A 16,985-nucleotide genomic window follows, 5' to 3' on the forward strand; every position below is an offset into this window, starting at 1 on the left:
ATCATATCAATACTTTTGGTTGCAGTTAAGAAATCTCTGAACGCTATCCTGTACTGTGGCAAAAGGTCAAGATGTTCATTATTGCCTTTCCAACATCATATATAGTGGAGCAGTTCAGTGCAGTCACACAACTTTTTTCAAAGCAATGAAACAGACTACAAATTGCTGAACTTGGGGATCTGAGACTCCTTCTGAGTGACATTCTGCCTAATGTTAAGAAGCTGATATCACTGCGCCAAGCCCGTCCCATCTCATTGAAAGCTGAAAAAGTAATGACGTACTGACTAGTTGGACAACTAATGCACACTCTAAAATTGTTGATGAAAACTATTTTCCTGTAATTAAATAAATAGTTTTATTTGTAGCTTTAAATATATTTGAATAATTTTTGAAGTTATTTGAAACTGCTTTGAATTTGCTGTTCCTATTTTCTTTCACTGGGCATTGTAAATCAATATTCTTTATAGTTGTTATGTAATGGTTGAAAAGGGAGAGGAGGTGCTGGGAGTGTGATCTAACAGTCTAGAAGACAGTAACACAAAATAGTTTGGGAACCACTGATCTAACTGAATGGTGGAAGAAGCTGCAGAGGCTGGAAGGACATTCCAGAAGGCCAACTGAAAGGGAAAAATTCAGTTTCAAAAGGTCCAACAATCATATCCTGTCCTTGTCAAACATCAACTTTGCTATTGTAATGGCAGGGCTACATATCAAGCCAGCTCATTGAGTTTATTTTTGAACATTATCATTGAATTTCTGGAAAAAAGGATGGAATGGTTATAAAAGAACTCCATTATTTTTAGACAAGAGGAAGAATATTTTTGAAAACATGTACTTTTAAAAAATAATACTGTCCAGCAATAAGCTGACTCAGGCCAGAACTCTAGTAGAAAGCTTCATTCTCAAGGTTTAAATGATTAACTAACACAAGAAAATCTGCCGATGCAGGAAATCCAAAGCAGCAGCACACACAAAGTACTGGAGAAACTCAGCAGGCCAGGCAGCATCTATGGAAAAGAGTAAACAGTTGGTGTTTCAGCCGAGACACTTTTTCAGAACTGGAAAGGAAGGAGAGTTCAGAGTAAGAAGGAGGGGGAGGGGAGAAAGAAGTACAAGGTGGCAGGTGATAGGTGAAACTGGGAGAGGGGCAGGGGTGAAGTAAGGAGCCGGTAAGTTGATTGGTGAAAGAGATAAAGGATTGGAGGAGGGGGAATCTGATAGGAGAGGATAGAAAACCATGTTTATACAAACGTTTGTACTTATACTCCACATTGTCGCCAAACAATTGGTACTAGAACTTACAATCATCACAGCGATATTTGATTTTGCGCTTCACATTCCCTGGATTACAAATATTAAATATAGAAAGGAAAGGGGGAGGAGCGCCAGAGGGAAGTGATGTGCAGGTAAGGAGATAAGGTAAGAGAGAAAACAGGAATGGAGAATGGTGAAGGGGGAAATTACCAGAAATTCGAGAAATCGATGTTCATGCCATCAGGTTGGAGGCTATGCAGATGGAATATAAGGTGTTGCTCACAGCACTAGAGGAGACCATGTTGGAATGGGAATGGGAAGTGGCTACAGGGAGATCCCTGTTTTTCTGGCGAATGGAGCATAGGTATCCCAATCTACGTCAGGACTCACAGATATACAAAAGATGATCCCAACAGACTCACGGGTGAAGTGCCACCTCACCTGGAAGGACTATTTGGGGCCCTGAATGGTAGTGAGGGAGAAGGTGCAGGGGCAAGTGTGGCACTTGTTCCACTTGCAAGGTTAAGTACCAGGAGGGAGGTTTGTGGGGAGGGATGAATAGTCAAGGGGGTTGTGCAGAGTCTGCAACCCCCCCACGTCAATTCACCAAGCTGAGTTTCATTCCAGAGCTTTATGGAAATTTTGTAATTTCTAGGTTATCTGTTACTAGAAGCACAAGTTACCTGTACTACATTTACTGATCTTTTTTTTACCCAAAGAAACATACAGCTTAGAAGCAATAGGATTTAAGAAAATAGTAACAAATACAGACCAGTCTACACTGCATGCATTACTATGGCCCATTCAAATAATTTTCCTGCATTTTCAATATGCAGTAAATGGCCAAATCTGCCAACACAAAGATAAAATAATCTTTCCTTTTGGTTCCATTGGCTTTTCTTATAGCAACTTTTCACTGCAGTTTGTCTGAATAGTACTTTTCAGATTCTGATTAATCTACTAAGACTGTTTCTCTTAGCGTTGCTGATCTGTAGACTACGAAACTAGAAGATGAAAGCTTGTGAACTATTTTTTAAATTACTAACAACTACTTCAGTGTATCAAGTTAAAATTAATAAGATCATATGCCAATTAGAGCTAGTACATGTAATCAGTTTCAAAGAAAACACTCCCCTTTTATTGATGGGACAACTCTTTCAGAATTCAAGGTGTTTGGTTTGTTTTACAAGCAACATCAGTTTTGAAGTTATGAAGTATGCAGATTTGCTGTCCTAATAGCACTTCTTTGCAATTGTTGGTATTGACTTAAAATTAAACAGCCTCTCAATACTCTAGGAAATTTTCATGAATAAAAATGGTTAACAATAGTATTGGTAAAACAGCACAGATGTTAATATAACTTAACAGTGGCTTTGTATGTTCAAGGGTACGACAGCTGCAACTTTTGCTTATAAGATAATCAGCATTTTCAAAATTATTACATTGTGCTTTGTGATATTCCTGAAATCTACTTGCTTTCTAAGGGAATAATTCAAGATTGCAGTTAATGGGAACCCAAATATCAATATATTCCAGAAAGAACAGAGTTTGTATTCGCTCATGTAAATTTTTAACTACAGAAGCCCAGAAATAAAAATCCTTATTAATGACCCTCATGGAAAGAAACCCAAATATTCTTATTAAATCTGATTCATATGCAAATTCAAACCCAAAGTAGCTGATATATGTGGCCAAGCTACTTACATACATCCATGTATAAGTGAAGGCCGGTAAATGTTGGTCAAGCCGTTGAAACCTATATCGAATTTTTTGGTCAATTCAGTCTCACACATACCTGCAAAATACACTATAATCTTTTCAAATCCCCAATTTGCAGTGGTCACCCTTTAGCTAATTAGTTACTATCTAGCTTCTATACACATTCTCTTGTTGCCATCAGTAACTTTTGTATTTTTGGTAGTCAACTTTATTTAATAGATGCTATCAACTCATTGACCACAATTGGACTATTCATACCAACTAGACCTTTGCAACATTCTCATTTGCTTCTCTAGTTACCCATCAGCAATAGTTCAAAGTTCAGATTATGAACTTAGTTTACAATTTAAAATCTCTGTGCTACAAACATGTCTCTCGTAAGGTAACTGAGGGAAAGTAGAACAAAGCCGACAATCTACCAGTGGCCCGAAAAGTCGACTGTTATATTCCCCTCCATAAGTGCTGCCTGATTTGTTCGAGTTCCTCCAGAATTTTGTGTTGCTCAAGATTTCCAGTATCTGCAGAAACTGGTGTTTCAAATTTTAAATATATCATTTCACAACAACGTGGAAAAGGAAGTGTATCATTAAACACTGTACAGAAAGATGCAGCCACTTATACAACGAGGTTCACTGTTTGCTTTTGGACAGTTAAAATGCAAAAAATCAGAGGAAGAGTAATATACCAAAAAGTAACAAAATTAAGCAACAAATGGAAATGCTCCCATTTTCAAGCAGTAGATGGCCTCCCAACAAAGGGATCCAGCCCAATGTAAACGTTAATTACTTCCTATTTAACAAATTTTTAAAAAGGCCTTCAAATCCACTATCATGGGGTTGGGGGGAGGGGGAGAATCCCATTATTACTTTGGTCATGATCCATTGCCTAAAATTTCTGTTGTGCTACGAGCATATTGTCTAGGGAAATAATGAAGAGTCATACCTTTCATGAAGGAAAATAGCAGGTAGGTCTCAAGAAAGGACAGGAAGGGAAGAAGAGATGGGCTGTTGGACAGAGGAAACACTGGCATGAAGAAGAACAGATTAAACTAAATTGAAGCCTGTGCTGGACTAAAGATTTTATTTTAAAGTGCTCCTGCAGTGCAAGCAACCCTTTTAAATATAGCTGTTGCAAGAAAATACACAATAAAAGATGGGCTTTGGACAACATGCCCCACTTTCCCCAGCATTACTCCAAAGGAACATTATTTATTATTAGGTCCATATATGGTAGACACAGCAGTACAAGTGCAATTTATAGCCACAAATTCCACTGTGGAGAAACCTTACCTAGTAATAATCTTAACTGTGTTCCACCACCAAAACATTTTTATTAAAAGTATGTTTCATGCACATTGCAGTGTTAAAACCAGTGCTTCACAAATATTCACAGGTGTCTGATGAGGAATGGAATAAAATTTGATAGACATTAAGTTATAGAACCATAGAAAAATGAAGTAATGCCACATGAATAAAATTTAGGTGCAAGATTAGAATATTCTATTTAATCTGGAAGGAAAAGCAGGAATGTGATGGAAGGGATGCCTAGCAGAACTTCTCAATCAAAGGACCAGACAAATACTCAATTCTACTGAATATGTAACCAATTAAATTGACTCTCGACAAATTTCTTTCCCTTCCCAATTCAATTAAAATGACAGGTCAATTAAGGTCAGAACATGAGACTTGTTAAGTTTTGTGACTGTTTTACAGCTGTTCACTGAACAGTAACAAGGAACTTCTAAAAATCACATAATTCAACAGAAGAATTTACATATTAAGAGTTCAAAGGTAGCAATGTTTGAATAATTTATTTTCAGCATATTCAGTGTTGAGCATGTTAAAGTACAGAGCCTTTTGTTAACCATCATAACTATTAAAAACAAAAACATGTGCTTTACAAATTCAGTCTAAATACATAAAAGTAATGCTTTAATCAATCTAAAAGGAGATATAACCAATGTAATATTAACTTTCATTAAATCCAATATAATTTCAAACAGTTAATTTATATTAGAGAAATTCATCAGTCCAATTTGTTTTTAAAGCATTTATAAACCTAGACTGATAGGTCAACAAAAGCATTGAGGTATCTATAAATGACATGCAGCAGACTGCAAAAGACCATGACATATCAACTATGAAGTTGTTTTATTTTATATAAACTACCAAAATTTAAATACCTTCTATATCAAGCAGCCATGCATTTAAGTGGTGCAACTCAACAGCTATCAACAGTGGACTTCCCTCTTTGCAATGCAAAAAAACAGAATGCTCAACTGTCATAACATTAAAACACTAGGTACTGTTCACAGAGTACAGACCAAGCTTTACTTTGATTATCTGTACAGTACATATACTGTAGAACAGAATATTTACATTAAACACCACTACCCTCCACAGCCTGCCTTACCCAAGTCAATAAGAACTCCAATTGCAGGCAGATGAATACACTGACTTGCTTTAAACCATCAGTTTACTGAAAGGCATGTTAATACATTACTTTTTCTCCCAATCTCAAATGTTCTAGGATTACACAAGCCATTCTGTTTTATAATATACAGACATACAGTACAAAAGATCCACAGGCCAGATACAATACAATTTACCACTTACAATATACCAAATAGCACACCCATTATTCAATGAGCATTATGTTTTTTTTAAATTCTTTCATACACTTTACTGTCTTCCTCCAACTAAAAGCAAATTTACAGCTCCTTCTACTAACACACAAAGACCTAAAGACTGCCATTTTTGATCTACAACTGGAAATGTCATAGCCGTCAATGTGTTGTCTATAAGATGTACAGGAAGTAAATCAGTAAAGTACCCAATAGACTGCAGTGCATTAAAAGCCAAGCAATAATTAATGCAGTACAGCATATAGTATCCGCAGTACATACAGCTGTAGCAGAAAACAGTAATGCTCTCAGGCTTCTACATAACAGCTCATCTTTTGATTTTGCTATGTAACAAACTTACGCAAGCAGATGTCAGTTCTAAGTCAGTGTTGCAATTTAATTAAAATGTCCTCAAGGACATTTTAATTCAAATAATCACTATAAAACTACCTGATGAAAACTTAAGTGAAGTCTAAATCAAACAGTTATTCTCCAGACTCATCACAATTCGTTGCTTTCTTTCAAATTTATTGTTGGGTAACCACTTAAATAAACACAATCAATACCTTTTAAATAACGTTATCAAGAGGGTGTTTGAAATACAAATTATGCCACAATAAATGGAATGATACGCAGATTGATTTACATAAAGTAGGGCACATATGGAACAAAATACCAGCGCCAACACTATGGGTTTATTTTAGTGCTGTAAAACCGATGCAATTCCAGGTACCAATCTAAAATTTTCTAGTAAACAATTCTTATGACAACATTGCAATATTTTGGCAGGGAATTGCTCAGAACGCTTTAAAATTGCATTAAATGAATGGATTAATCAATCCTTTAAAAAAAACTTTTTAAAAAGCCTAAAGGCCAACGTCAAAAAAAAACTAACCATAAATTACAGTAACCTTAACTCCTCAATGTAGGAATGACCATACAGTGAATTTTATTTTCCTCAAAAGCCAGTTTAGTACATTGATCTCCATACCATATGTCATGTTTCCTTACAGTTTTTAACTTGAGAAAATGATGAACATTAAGTTATGTACAGAACAAACTAAATATGATTTAGGTATGTTATTTGAATTTGATCCAAATAAAGCTGTTCATTGATCAGGAATGAGCAAATGAGGGCCATCCATCAATAACATAACTGAACTTAATGCAAGCTAATTCTGCTCTGCACACATTTACTGTTGACTGACACTCATGTGCTGGCTGTCTGCTTCGGGCTCCTCCTCTTCGACATCAGCGTTGTAATCTTCAAATGCGTCATCATCCACATCTGGGAGACCCAGCAACTGTGTAAATGAAATACAGGGAGTTAAACAAATTGAATGAAGCAAAGCTGAGCTCCTACTTTCCTCAAAATGGAGATAAAGCAACAAGACAGCATTATGCACCTGTATTATGTCATACAGCTGACATCAAAAAAGTCTTTCAACAAATGCACAAGGTAAGTATTCCTGACACAGAAAACATTACATGCTTATTCACAAGTTTGAGACACAATTTATTGCACAGGGAAAATCTATAAAGACAGGATACACGTAATAATGCCTCAGTAATATTTATTTATTTATTGAGATTATAATGCCATGTCACCCAGCAACCTCTGATTTAATCCTAGCCTAATCATAGGACAATTTACAATACCAATTAGCCTACCAAATGATACATCTTTGGGCTGTGGGAGAAAATTGGAGCACCCAGAGGAAAGCCATGCAGTCACGAAGAACATACAAACTCCTTAGACGGCAGCGGGAATTGAACCTGGGTCACAGGTCCTGTAGAGCGTTGTGCTAACCACTACGCTACCGTGCTCAAAAATTCCAAACTAAGTTTCTCTACACAAGCGAGTATTGGTGGGATAGAAAACTGCCACTAGCCAAATGTTCTGCAAGTGAAATATTGTAAGTCATAGAGTTGGTATGTCCCTGTTAGAATAAAAGGCAAAAAAAACAGGTTTAGGGAACCTTAGTTTTCAAGGGGTATTGAGGCTCTGATAAGAAAGAAGGAAGTGATGGTAAGTACAGACAGTAAAGAACAAATGAGGAGCTTATATAAGAAATATAAGAGAACACAAGAGGTAAATCAGGAGGGCTAAAATAAGGCATGAAGTTGCTCTGGCAGACAGGATGAAGGAGAATCCTGAGGGCTTCTACAGATATATTAAGAGCAAAAAGATAGCAAGGGACAAAATTGGCCCATTTGAAGATCAGTACGGTCATCTACATATGGAACCAAAAGAGATGGGAGAGATCTTAAATGGTTTTTTTTTTGCATCTGTATTTACTCAGGAGACAGACTAAGTGTCCAAAGAAGTGATGCAAAACAGCAGCGAGGTCATGGACCATATCTGAATTACAGAAGACTAAGTGCTTGCTCTTAGGTAAATTGTAGGGCATTAGAGAATGCAGTAGAACAGAGGGATCTAGGAATAATGGTGCATAGTTCCCTGAAGGTGGAATCTCATGTGGATAGGGTGGTGAAGAAAGCTTTTGGTATGCTGGCCTTTATAAATCAGTGGATTGAGTAAGTACAGGAGTTGGGATGTAATGTTGAAATTGTACAAGGCATTGGTAAGGCCAAATTTGGAGTATTGTGTACAGTTCTGGTCACCGAATTATAGGAAAGATGTCAACAAGATTGAGAGAGTACAGAGAAGATTTACTAGAATGTTAACTGGGTTTCATCTCCTAAGTTACAGAGAAAGGTTGAACAAGTTGGATCTTTATTCTTTGGAGCATAGAAGGTTGAGGGGAGGACTTGATAGAGGCATTTAAAATTATGAGGGGGATAGATAGAGTTGACGTGGATAGGCTTTTTCTATTGAGAGTGGGGAAGATTCAAACAAGAGGACATGAGTTGAGAGTTAAAGGGCAAAAGTTTAGGGGTAACATGAGGGGGAACTTCTTTACTCAGAGAGTGGTAGCTGTGTGGAACGAGCTTCCAGCAGAAGTGGTTGAGGCAGGTTCAATGTTGTTGTTTAAAATTATATTGGATAGCTATATGGACAGGAAAGGAATGGAGGGTTATGGGCTGAGTGCAGGTCAGTGGGACTAGGTGAGAGTAAGAGTTCGGCACGGACTAGAAGGGCCGAGATGGCCTGTTTCTGTGCTGTAATTGTTATATGGTTATAAGAAACTGCAAAGATAAAAAGACCCTGATGGGAGTTATTTACAGACCTCTGAACAGTAGCAAAGGATTGGGCTACAAATTGCAGCGGGAGACAGAAAATGCATGTCAAAAGGGCAATATTATGACAGTCATGGGGGATTTCAATATGCAGGTAGATCGGGAAAATTAGTTTGGTGCTGGATCCCAAGAGGGGGAATTGATGACGTTTTAGAGCATTTTGTTGTTGAGCCCACCAGGGAATCAGCTAATCTAGTCTGGATGTTACACAATGAACTGGAACTGATTAGCAACAAAGGAAGCCTTAGGGGCCAGTTATCATAATATGGTAGAATTCACCCGACTTTTTGAGAAGGAGAAGATACAGTCAGATTCACCTGCATTGCAGTGGAGTATAGGGAATTACAGAGGCATGAGAGAGGAGCTGGCCAAAGTTGATTGGAGGGGGACATTAGCAGGGATGTCAGTAGAGCAGCAATGGCTGAAGTTCGGAAAGTATAAGAAGAACTAGTATTCTAAAGGTAGGATGACACAACCACAGCTGACAAGGGAAGTCAAAGCCACCATAAACCAAAGAGAGGGCATATAATAGAGCAAAAATAGTGGGAAGTTAGAGGTTTAAAAATCAACAGAAGGCAACTGAAACAGTCATAAAGAGGAAGGTGATGGAATATACTAAGCTAGCCAATAATATTAAAGGGGACACCAAAAGTTTCTTCAGGTATATAAAGTGTAAAAGACAGACGAGAGTAAATATCTGACCACTGGAAAATGATGCTGGAGATGTAGTAATGGTGTACAAGGAAATGGCGGGCAAACTAAATAAGTATTTTGCATCAGTCTTCAGTGTGGTAGACACTAGCAGTATGCCAGAAGTTTGAGAGTGTCACGGGTAGAAGTGAGTGAAGTTGCCATTATTAGGGAGAAGGTGCTTGGAAAACTGAAAGGTCTGACGGTAGATAAATCACTTGGACAAGATAGTCTACACCTCAGGGTTCTGAAAGCGACGCTGAAGAGATTGTGGAGGCATTAGTGATGATCTTTCACAAATCACTAGATTCTGGAATGGTTTCAGAAAACTGGAGAATTGCATATGTCACTCCTCTCTTCAAGAAGTTAAAGAGGCAGAAGAAAGGAAACTATAGGTCAGTTAGTCTGACTTCAGTGGTTGGGAAGATGTTGGAGTCAATTATTATGGATGTTATTTTAGGGTACTTGGAGGTACATGATAAAATAGGCTGAAGTCAGCATGGTTTCCTCAAGGGAAAATTTGGCCTGACAAATCTGTTGGAATCTGTTGGAGTTAAGCAGGATAGACAAAGGAGAATCAGTAGAAGTTGTGTACTTTGATTTTCAGAAGGCCTTTGACAGGGTGCCACACAAGGCTGCTTAACAAGTTAGGAGCCCATGGTATTACAGAAAAATACTAGCACGGATAGAGCAGTAGCAGATAGGCAGGAGACAAAGAGTGGGAATAAAGGGAGCCTTTTCTGGTTGGCTGCCGGCGACAAGTACCGTTCTGCAGGGGTTTGTGTTGAGACTTCTTTTTATGTTATATGTCAATGATCTGGAAGACAGAATTGATAGGTCTATGGCCAAGTTTGCGGATGATATGAAGGTGGGTAGAAGGGCAGGTAGCAGTGAGGAAGCAAAGAGGCTGCAGAAGGACTTAAACAGATCAGGAAAATGGGCAAAGTGGAAAACGGAATACAGTGTCGGGAAATGTACAGTCATGCATTTTGGTAGAAGAAATGAAAGGGCCTCACCAGTGCCTTGTAAAGACTCAACATTGCATTCTTACTTCTATATTGTAGTCCTCTAAATGAATGCTAACCTTGCATTTGCCTTTCTCACCACCAACTCAACGTGCAAATTAACCTTTAGAGAATACTGCACAAGGACTCTCAAGCCCCTTTGCACCTCAGATTTTTGAATTGTCTTTCCATATTTCCTAAATGGAAAGACAATTCAAAAATCTGAGGTGCAAAGGGGCTTGAGAGTCCTTGTGCAGTATTCTCTAAAGGTTAATTTGCACGTTGAGTTGGTGGTGAGAAAGGCAAATGCAAGGTTAGCATTCATTTAGAGGACTACAATATAGAAGTAAGAATGCAATGTTGAGTCTTTACAAGGCACTGGTGAGGCCTCACTTGGAGCATTGTGAGCAGTTTTGGGCGCTTATATAAGAAAGGATGTGCTGACATTTGAAAGTTTTAAAGGAGGTTCATGAAAATGATTTCGGGATTGAAAGACTTACCATTTGAGAAGCATTTGTTGGTTCTGGGCCTGTACTTTCTGAAATTCAGAAGAATGAAGGGGGATCTCATTAAAACCTATTAAACACTGTAAGGCCTCGATAGAGTGGATGTGGAGAGGATGTTTCCTATGGTTGGAGTCTAGGATCAGAGGTCACAGAATAAAGGGACGTCCATTTAGAATGGCAATGAGGAGGAACATCCTTAGCCAGAGAACAGTGAATCAGTGGAATTTGTTGCCACAGGTAGCTGTGAAGGCCAAATCATTGCGTGATATATATGTATGCATGGTTGGGGCTGACAGGGAAATGGATCGGCCAAGATGAAATGGCAGAACAGACTTGATGGGCCAAATGGCTTAATTCTGCTCCTATATTTTATGGTCATATAGAGATTTTCGAGGAGGTTACCAGAAAAGTTAGACCACCTGAACACCTAGATCAAAGCCTTCAACTCCTACATGTCATGTTAGAAAAGAGATTTTGTCAATGAAATGATACCTTATTCCATTTATCTGACACACGGAGCATTACTTAAGACCACAAGACAAAGGAGCAGAATTAGGCCACTTGGCGCATCGAGCCTGCTCCGCCATTTGATCATGGCTCACCCCTTTCCCTCTCAACCACATTTTCCCACTTTTTCCTCGTAACCTTTCATGCCTCATTCGATTACCCTTTCATTCCTGGAAACATTTTCATGAACTTCCTTTGAACCCTCTCTAATATCAGCATATACTTTCTTAGATAAAGAGCCCAAACTTGCTCACAATAGCCCAAGTGATGCCTCATCAGTGTGAGGTCTCACTTGCAATAAAGCCTCAGTATTAAACCCTTGTCTTACTTATTTAAAGTCTACGTTACAGAAGAGAATGGATAGAGCATGGAAAGAAATTAAGAGGGAATTTGTTGGGATGCCAACGAGTATAGTGTGACAGCCTGACAGCACAGGAGAGACTGCTCAAAGTAGTAGCCTAGGGAAAGAACTGGATGACGATAATCAAACAGGATTTGATGTAAAGAATCTGAACCTGTCAAATATGGTAGGACAATAATGAGAGTGGAACAGGGACAAGAAATGAAAGAAGAGACTTATTTTAGAACAGAAGCAAACAAACGTGTGGCGATTTGTACAGCTACACCTCTGAACCTACAAAAGATTGAAAAGTTTACAGGCACAACTGGATGCTCTACAATTCTGAGGGAGTGGTAAATCTTGGCAAAACACAACAAGGAAAAAAATAAAGATTTGGTTTTTAATAGCAAGGCCATCAAAAGCCAAAGAAATTAACAGTTATTATCTAATCTCATTCAAGCAAAGGACTTTGTATTGCACTACATTGCCATTAACATTTCTAACACTTGGATGACAATATCAGGGGTGCAAGGCACAGGTAGAAAATTCAGGCAACATTTAAACACATATACAGTCCTTGCACTACACATGAAAGGTTGATGCTTAATCCCATTGCAGCATCTGGATCCTCCTTTCAAATATTAACTGTTCATCAATGACAGTAAGTAATATTGTCTTGGTTCTGATTATTAATTGCAGAAAGAAGCTGAAGAGACAAACCGACTTGAAAAGAGCTATTTCTAAGGAGGATGAGAACCATAAATTAATATGCATTTGCTTAAAAAATGAAATAATACTTGAAGAATGATCTTGGCCCAAAATGACAACTGTTGATTCATTTCCATAGATGCTGCCTGACTTGGCTAAGTTCTTCCAGCGTTTTGTGTGTGCTACTTGTATTGTACACTTATTTATTAAAATAAGTATACAAGTAGTATTTCCCTTGAAAGTAGCTATTTTTAACACTTACAGGTTTGAATGACTTGAAGACTTTTTCCAGAACTTCAGAGAGGGTCTTCTTCCCACAGGATAAGATGTATTCTTGTACCAATTGTAGGAATGGTAGACAGTCTTCACTTTCACTCCACACATGCTGAACAGATGGAGACAGAGATAAAAACATGTAATTATGGAAATCAATATTATAATGTTATCACCTTCACAATTACAATATCATAAAGTGTCAAAAATTTCTAATCAAATGCTAAATTGTCAAATAACTTGAACTTGACTGTTAATCTATTAGAAGTACTTTTTGCTTTTCTGCACAATCTTTCATACCATCAATAATGGTTGTCTTATTAGTTATATAATTATTTTATGCTCATAGTTATACATAAAATAAATGTGTATTTTTAAATTTATTTAGAGATACACAGAATGGTAACAAGCTCCTCTGGTCTAACGAGCCCGCACAGACCAATTACAACCAAGTGACCAATTAACCTGCTGATACATACAGCGGCATGCAAAAGTTTGGGCACCCCTGGTTAAAATTTCTATTACTGTGAATAGCTAAGTGAGTAAAAGATGAACTGATTTCCAAAAGGTATAAAGTTAAAGATGACACATTTCTTTAATATTTTAAGCAAGAAAACATTTTTATTTCCATCTTTTACAGTTTCAAAATAACAAAAAAGAAAAAGGGCCTGAAGCAAAAGTTTGGGCACCCTGCATGGTCAGTACTTAGTAACACTCCCTTTGGCAAGTATCACAGTTTGTAAACGCTTTTTGTAGCCAGCTAAGAGTCTTTCAATTCTTGTTTGGGGGATTTTTACCCATTCTTCCTTGCAAAATGCTTCTAGTTCTGTGAGATATTTGGGCCGTCTTGCATGCACTGCTCTTTTGAGGTCTATCCACAGATTCTTGATGATGTCTAGGTCGGGGGACTGTGAGGGCCATGGCAAAACCTTCAGCTTGCACCTCTTGAGGTAGTCCATTGTGGATTCTGAGGTGTGTTTAGGATCATCATCCTGTTATAGAAGCCATCCTCCTTTATTCTTTCTTCAGCTTTTTTACAAACGGTGTGATGTTTTGCTGGTGTTTAGTTGAATTCATTCTTCCCTCTACCAGTAAATGTTCCCCGTGCCACCGTGCTATCCTGCAACGTTGGCCCACATTGTTGTGCTGACCTATATATAACCTACTGCACAGTCAGTTTTTGGAGGGAAATAAACAGTCGGCATTTTGGGCTGAGACCCTGCAGGCCCAAAACATTGACTATGAATATTCCCCTCCATAGATGTTTCCTAACTTGCAGAGTTCCTCCAGCACTTTTTGTGTTGTTCAAGGTTTTCTGCATCTGCTAATCTCCTGTGTTCATGATCTATCTTAACTGCTCCTCCTACACAGCCCATAACCCTCCATTTTTTAAATCCATCTCCCTATCTGCAAGTCTCTTAAATGTCCCTATTATATCAGCCTCAAACACCATCCACAACGGTATGTTTCAGGCAGATATTATTCTCTGTGTTTAAAAAAAAACTACCTCTAACATCATCCCTAAACATTCCTCCACTCATCTTAAACAGATATCCTCCAGCATTAGCCACTAGCTCCCTGGGAATAAGGTGCTGGCTGTCCACTCTGTCAATGCCTTTCATAATCTTATACACCTCTATCAAATTGGCTCTCATCCTCTGTTGCTCCAAAGACAAAAGCCCTAGCTTGCACAATCTTTTGGTATAAAATATGTTATCTAAACTAGGCAGCATCCTGGGAAATCTCCTCTGCACCCTCTCTAAAGCTTCCACATCCTTCCTATAATGAAGAAGCCACAACTGTACACAATATTCCAAGTGTGGTCTAACCGGAGTTTTATAGAGTTGCAACATTAGCACGCAGCTGTTGAACTCAATCCCAGACCTTATGAAGGTCAATACACCATATGCCTTCTTAACCACCCTATCAACTTTGAAGGATTTACGGACTTGGGCCTCTAGGCAACACACACAAAATGATGGAGAAACTCAGTGGTCAGGCAGTATCCATGGAAATGAACAAACTTTCCAGCTGAGACCCTTCTTCAGGACTAGAAAGGAAGGGGTAAGAATAAAGGTGGGGGAGAGGAAGGAGGCTAGCTAGAAATTAATAGGTGAAGCCAGGTGAGTGGGAAACATAAAGGGCTGGAGAGGAAGGAATCTCAAGTAAGAGAGGAGAGTAGACTAGAGGAGAAAGAGGAGGAGGAACACCAGGGGGAGGAGATAGGCAAGTAAGAAGAGGAAAGAGGCCAGAAAGAGGAATAGAAGAAGAGGGGAGGAGGAGTTTAAACCAGAAGAAGAAATCTATATTCATTCCATCAGTTTGGAGGCTACCCAGACGGAATATAAAGTGTTGTTCCTCCACGCAGAGGGTGGCCTCATCATGGCACAAGAGGTGGTCATGGACCAATATGTTGGAACAGGAATTAGAATTAAAACGTTTGACCACCAGGAAGTTCTACTTTATGCATGGAGTGGAGGTGCTCGATGAAGCGGTCCCCCAATTTATGACGTCTCACCCATGTAGAGCAGACTGCATCTTGAGCACCAGATACAATAGACAACCCCAGCAGATTCACAGGTGAAGTGTTCTCTCACTTGGAAGGGCTGTTTGGGGCCTTGAATGGTGAAAAAGGAGGAGGTTAATGGGCAGGTGTGGCACTAGGGTCACTTGCAGGGATAAGTGCCAGGAGGGAGATAATGGGGAGGGATGAATGGACAAGGGAATCTCAGAGGGTGAGACCGCCCCTGTCTGCAAATGGAGTAGTAACAATTTTGTGCTGCTCTTAAGTTTTCTTTCTCTCCCCCTAGTTTAAAATTCGAATTTAATATTTTTATTTGCTGATTCTTGAGGGGGAATAATATGTCTATGTCTACAAGGAATGAGAAGAACCTGTCTGAACCTAGAGACAAAGGTAATGGAAAAGTAAAGATGCCAAAGGAAAGATCTGATGAAATGCCACCATGGGCTGGAGATATCTTTCTGACACTGAATTCAGTTAAAGATCAGAATGGGTCAACTAAAGACCAACTGGAAAAGAATAGTAATGAAATGAAGTCATTTCTGGGAAAACTTAAAGACTTGGAAACTCAAGTTATTACACATGAAGAGGAATTGAAGATAACTAAGCAAAAATTGTTTGAAGCTACAACCCGTTTGGAAAGATATCAAAATAAGATTATAGACCTGCAATCTAGGTCTCGCCGAAAGAATATACAAATTGTTGGGCTGCAGGAAGGAGCTGAAGATGGAGATTTAACTGCTTACTTTGGTAAACTTTTTCATACTTTATTTCTCACCATTTTATCACAGCCGCCTGCTGTAGAAAGAGCACACAGAACGTTTACTTCGAAATTTAAGGATCCAAATAAACCAAGATCTGTTCTGGTTTGCTTTCATCACTTTAAAATTAAAGATCAAATAATGCCACAGGCAAGAAAACAAAGAGTTTTTAGATTTAAGGAGTCTGAGCTCCGTTTTTATGAAGATTATCCGAGGGAGGTAATGGAACAAAGATCAAGATCTGCTTTGGTAATGAAACAGGCATATGATAAGAAGCAGTTTCCTTCTCTGCGTTACCCGACGAGAATTAAAGTTTTTCCTCCTAATTCTCCTCCTCGTACATTTTTTGATCCAAAAGCCGCACTGGACTTCATTCAGACCATACCTGCCGCCGCTACCGAATGAACTATCTGAAAGGTTGTCTGGTTATCTGTATATTATTCGCATTTTGGAAAGAAGATTTATGAAGGTTACTTAGATATTCCATTGACAGACTAATAAAAGAAGATATGAAGATCTGTTCATTATTGCATAATATTGGTTTTCTTTTGGAAAGAAGATTTATGGTTCAAGTATGACTGTTTAAATGGTTATTCGGACATTCGACTGAGAAAAGGAGATAAAGGGATCTGGTTCTTTAACCTAATACCTGCTTTGATTTTTTTTTGGTTAAATAATTATTAAAGTTTTTTCAGGGACTTAATACTAAACTTAAAGATGGTGCTGGTTTTTCTCTCTCTAACAGATAACATTATTTTGGTTCTTTCTTGTTTAATAGATAATGGAATGTAAGTACTTTCCTTTGTTGAGACTTTATCATCTTTCTTACAAGGTCACTCTAATTTTTTACTAACTAGGGAGAGGGAAGAAAATACAGA

General features: G+C 38.4%; 1 protein-coding gene across 1 annotated transcript in view; it reads right to left on the reverse strand.

Annotated features, from left to right (window-relative positions):
* Window positions 1-4,259: 4,259 nt before the first annotated feature.
* Window positions 4,260-16,985, reverse strand: part of mturn (maturin, neural progenitor differentiation regulator homolog (Xenopus)) — a 49,152-nt gene continuing 36,426 nt past the window's right edge. Inside the window, exons 2-3 of the mRNA XM_063069350.1 lie at window positions 12,815-12,937; window positions 4,260-6,900 (exon numbers count right to left, since the gene is read on the reverse strand). Coding sequence (XP_062925420.1) covers window positions 6,790-6,900; window positions 12,815-12,937 — 234 coding nt within the window. The 3' untranslated portion in view covers window positions 4,260-6,789. The remainder of the gene's footprint in view (window positions 6,901-12,814; window positions 12,938-16,985) is intronic.

This window comes from Mobula hypostoma, chromosome 17, assembly GCF_963921235.1.
Source record: "Mobula hypostoma chromosome 17, sMobHyp1.1, whole genome shotgun sequence".
In the NCBI taxonomy this organism is placed as follows: Eukaryota; Metazoa; Chordata; class Chondrichthyes; order Myliobatiformes; family Myliobatidae; genus Mobula; species Mobula hypostoma.